Raw genomic sequence first — 5,000 nt, forward strand, 5'->3', positions numbered from 1 at the left:
TGAATCTGCAAAAGAGAGAACAAGAAGTGGAAACGTTTGTTAAGAATTTTGAAAGCCTTTTGCGGTTTATTTTTTCTACCGAAACTAAGGGGGATAGGTTGGTCCAGGCATGTCCAGGGTTGTGCGTGACAATACGTCGTGATTCAGTGGACAGTACAAGGTATAGGAATAATTGTTGGATCATTCGTATTGCGTGATGGTAACGGAGCTACGTAACAGCTGCTCTCTAAAACAGGTGATCAGGTGGATGGTGCCGAAGATGGCATGAAAGACTAATAAATAGTGCTGCCTTAAAATGCAAACGCTTCCAGCTCATTTCCCTGCCATCGAAGGCGCGAATCGCGTTGTTGAAAAGTAATGCAAAGCGAAAGAATATTGTATCAAACATGATAAGTCACAAGGTAGAAATTGAAAGAACAATCTCAGAAGTGCTCGATAAAAAAAGGGACAAAATGCTGGTTATGCTTCAAATAGATTAGCAATTGTTTCCGTTCCGCTTTAAATTTCCTTAACATTTTGTGCTCCTAAGTTCAGCTTGCAATCAAATGTGTACCAACTCCCTTTAATCATTCAGCAAACATGTTTTCATGAACGGATCCGGAAGTGACTTGTCACGCGTGTTGGCTTCCGGGGTGCCACCAGAAATTAGGTTCCCCGTACAAAACCGACGAAGCACGCAAAGTAGACTTTAAGCGCCTCTCAAGAGTCAGGACGACCTCTTATTACCCAGCGCTGCAAGAGAAGATTGATCGTTCCGTTTGTGTCTCTCTAGCAACGCGGTCACGGTCGGCATGAACGATAGCAAAAGGTTAGACTACTGGTTACCTGCTCCTTGGCAAAGGAAGGGACCACTGCCACCATCATATGCCAATATGGTAATCAGAATGTAACACCCACGAAGCATTTCCACACTTTGGTAAGCCGTGTGGTGCGGTTTTACGGAACCTATGCCACCGAATGGTAGCATGTCTCTGCGAGGATGGCAGAGGATTGATGGCGATACGCACGAGTGGCACGATTGGTGTAAGTAACAGTGTAACCAAGAATAGCTTACTGGTGGCGAAAAGAGGGATTACCACATGTTTACGGTTGAGCGGAACACAGAAACACAAAAAAAAAACAGAATCAGCACCAGGAGAAAAGGCAGCAGCATGTAATCGCTACTTTATTCTTTGACGAGATATTTTCATGGTTTGACAATGCTTTCGGTGACTTTCCATTCGGTCTCGTCTCAGGCGAAGAGAACACTTCCTAACAAAAGCAATCGTTTGACTGAAGGCTTGAAATAGTTAGCACCTTGATGTGAATCATCTACCGTCATGAGCTGCTCGTCTCGGGACCAGTGTGGTCTAATACCGAACGTTCGGCACTAAGTTCAATCGGCAAAAAATCAATAGCCGTGCGGCAACATGAAACTTTATGGTCTACGAACCATTAAACATACCTTCCGTTGTCCAGTCTACAACCAGGGGCTGCTAACTCCTGAAGGAACGATTACTGTGGAACACCCACGGCAGCAATCTGGGGAACTCTCCCCCCGGGGAAGGGTGTATGCCATAACTGGCGACGATTTGCCTTAGCTTTTCACTCTCCAGAGACACCTTTCACTTCCTGCGATTGCCCAAGCCCCAAGAGAGTGTCCGCCTCGTGTCGCGACCTTCTCGGCAGTAATAATCCCTCCAAAGGACACTCCATACTAGAGCAGCGCCCTCTGGGCTCCCACAGTTAGTGTTGGCGTGCTCTAGAGGTGTCGTTCTAAAGCGACACCCAAAAATGGTTTAATCAAGCCATCCTCCTTTCGGGCTGGAGCGCCAGAGAAAGTAAAACAACCCGGCCGGCCGTACCACCATATGGTCACCGGAAGGAACACAGGAAATCTAGGTGTCCGTGTCCGTGTGTTTGTTCCGCGACACGATGACAATGCGGTTTGGTGATGGAAAACTGTTTTCCTAGCCGGCTAGAGCTTATTTCTGGTTGGTTTTCGTTTGGTTTCACCTTCGTGATTATGATTATGGTGTCGTTCTGGAGTCACCGCGTTCGGGTTGGCGTGTTGCCCAAAGTTTACGGGGTTATTTCGGTTGTCAATTCATGTTTCACCTGACCACAGCTGGAGGGCGCGCACACAGAAACAGCAACCACAGTGTTAAGCGAAAACATTCCAACCTGCAGATGGTCCGGAACGGAACGGACCGAATACGTGACGAGAAGATGAGGTAACACCCCAATGACGGATCCCTCCTGCCGACAGTAATATTGCTTTTCCCACTGGGTGTGGGCGAATAGTGAGGAAAACTTTATGGTCTGGGTCACTTCTATGCATAAATCGAGCAACTCTTGTGAAGTGCGTCATTGAATTATGTTTTACATGCTGCGTGAAGTGCTATTTCCCGCCAGGAAAGTTGATAATAATCGATCTACCTTTATCATCTCATTGGGTACGCTAAGCGAACCGACAGCAAAAGCTGCTGCTTCTGCTACTGATTGTTGAAAAAGTTGTATTAGTATTGTAATGAGCCCATTCAACGCAACATTCGTAACCGTGTTTGCGGTTTGAAAAAGGCATAAACAAACAATCCCCGTACTCAGCAGTTTACCTACTTCAAGTGAATCACCTGTTAGCGATCCAAACCGGACTCAGCTCAGCAGCTTACTCAGCTGACTCATGAAGCAGCACAACTAGAGCCTCTATTACCAAGCCACCGGATGGCCACAAGCGATGGGTTCTATGGGTATGTCAATGTTGATGCAACGAAGGGTTCTTTCCATTATTTACACAGACCCTCGCATTATTGACCGAACCGGCCATTGCAAGCACTTTGCTTATAGACAAAAAGTATAAAATCAATAAAGAGAAACGAAGCTAATACATTTGTATTTCAACAACCAAATTTCTACCCCAGGCGAACAAGTTTGTTGTTCAATTAATATAAAGAAACGACTGAATTAAAACAAACAGGAATAATTGCCGAATCAAGTTTGCTAAACAGAATAGAAAGTGACACGTTTTTACCATTAGAATGTAGGTTACAGTGCAGTACAAAAAGGTTCCCAAAAAATACTATTCTAATTTTGTTTCTATTTTAATTTGTTTGTTGTATTATTATATATAATGCCTCGTATATTGTATGAGTCTTTTATACGCAGGCTAGCAAACTGCAAAGGCTTTGCACCTTATGCAAATTACCTATGAGGAGGCCACCATGAGGTGATCTTTCTATATACCTTTATCCGGCGGCAAGTTGAGCAACATTTTTACCGAAACAAAACAAAAAATCAAGAACCCGTATCCGCCTTTCTTAATTAACATAATGTGCCCGGCAAAGTGGGTCTTATCATCCTGCCAGCGAAACCCGCAAGCAAATGCTAATCTGTGCACGTACGCGAACGGCATTATTTTAGATAAGAGCAACATAAATTGAAGTCGTAGCTCTAGTACCACCCGGGTTCCCGGGTTGCTTTACATGAGCCCGGCTGTACAAAACGCATGAGAGAAAGGGTGCCAATGCAAGGGGTAGCAATAGTCCAGCATCCTCACCGGTAGTGCATCCGTTAATTCCACTTAAGCCTCTGCTAACAACAAATACTGCCGGGTAAGCACTTGCCAGAGCCACCTGCACCAGGTGCTCGCTACACTCCGGGAAACCAATAATTGAAGGCATATCTCTTTTGTCCGGCCAGAGAGCCGAGAGTGCAACCGTAATAATTGCAGCACCACCCTTTCTCCGTTCCGGTTCTGGATGCGTTTTGTTGATTGTGCAATGAGCGGTCTCTGGGGGAGGCGGAAGGTGCATCACAAGGGCCCTCAGCCAGCGTGAGGTCGCGTTGAGTGACGGAACACACCTTCGGTGCAGTGAGAAACGCTGACACACCAAGGTCAGCTTTATGAGCATCGACAATGCCATACAGATGCATAATTATTTCAAGTTTTTCTTTAGCATAACGTTAGTTATATAACAACTAACAGAATGATTTGGTGCTTAAAAAGAAACTTAGCTAGAGTTATTTTTTATGTTGCTATAGCAATGCCTCCTGGGGTGGTCTCTGTTTTTGCTGCGAGAGCGAAAGACGAAGAGAAGCCAACAAGGTGTTCTTTTCCGTTGGCTCAAGGGGAAATGGTGTGCAGCATGGCTACAGCACCATGCACATATTTCGCAGCCATTTTCTGTTGCATAAACATGTTTCCGGCGATGGCTGGAAATTGCAAAAATGACATAAAAATGAAAGAAAAGCGTTCGAGATCTCGAGGAGCTACCAACGTTGCCACCTCTTCCTGAATCACATCGCGAATGAGTAATTTAATCTGGAAATTGCTTTTAATCATGATTCGCCAGGTCTGCCAGCGGGAGACCGCGCTACGAGAGCTTTCGCTTGAACCGTGGGTTTCGCGCGAGTAGCGCCAACACTTACCCATGATCGGAGGCATTCATCGTGGCGGTGACACTCGATGGCCTGCTTCAAGCTTGTCTCCTCGAAGCCACACGCGTCCCACACGATGATTAATGTGCTCTTCTCGTTCCGTGTTCGTCGGGCTGCTTTCTCTCTCTCCCTATTCCGCCTGTTTCCGGTTCTGGCGCCCTCAACTCAAGAGGAATCGCGGTTACAGCAAGCTGCTCCTGCTGCTGGTGCTTGAGTGGGGTGGCACATACACCGTCGTTTTCTTCCTGCACACCTTTTGCCTCACTCACCGATCACATACAGGGCACCTCTTTCGCACAGACACCAATTACACAGAAACAATAGACGGGAGAACGGAGCGGACGAGCTGGAGGAGAAGAGCAAGTAGCGTAGGAAGTAGACCACGGTTTCCACACGCCAACTTGGTGAACGGATACGGTTTGGGTTATCCTTTTTCGCACTTTTCACACATTCACCGCTCGCTCATCTCCGTCGCGCCGGAAGTACACTACGGAAGTGAAGAAATAGGAAACACTTAGAATCGAAAGCAAAAAAGAAGCGAAGGTGTCCCGGTGTCACCGGACCGGATCGTTCGGCCGCAGTAA

The 5,000-nt window shown here is 46.4% G+C and overlaps 1 protein-coding gene across 4 annotated transcripts in view; it reads right to left on the minus strand.

Annotated features, from left to right (window-relative positions):
- Positions 1-5,000, minus strand: part of LOC126570597 (AP-1 complex subunit gamma-1) — a 16,714-nt gene that overhangs the window by 10,609 nt on the left and 1,105 nt on the right. For all 4 annotated transcript variants that reach the window (XM_050228500.1, XM_050228503.1, XM_050228499.1 and 1 more), the window contains exons 2-3: positions 4,408-4,903; positions 1-5 (exon numbers count right to left, since the gene is read on the minus strand). The exon at positions 1-5 is cut by the window's left edge and continues 57 nt beyond it. In XM_050228500.1, coding sequence (XP_050084457.1) covers positions 1-5; positions 4,408-4,427 — 25 coding nt within the window. In that variant the 5' untranslated portion in view covers positions 4,428-4,903. The remainder of the gene's footprint in view (positions 6-4,407; positions 4,904-5,000) is intronic.

This window comes from Anopheles aquasalis, chromosome 2 (assembly GCF_943734665.1).
Source record: "Anopheles aquasalis chromosome 2, idAnoAquaMG_Q_19, whole genome shotgun sequence".
NCBI lineage: Eukaryota > Metazoa > Arthropoda > Insecta > Diptera > Culicidae > Anopheles > Anopheles aquasalis.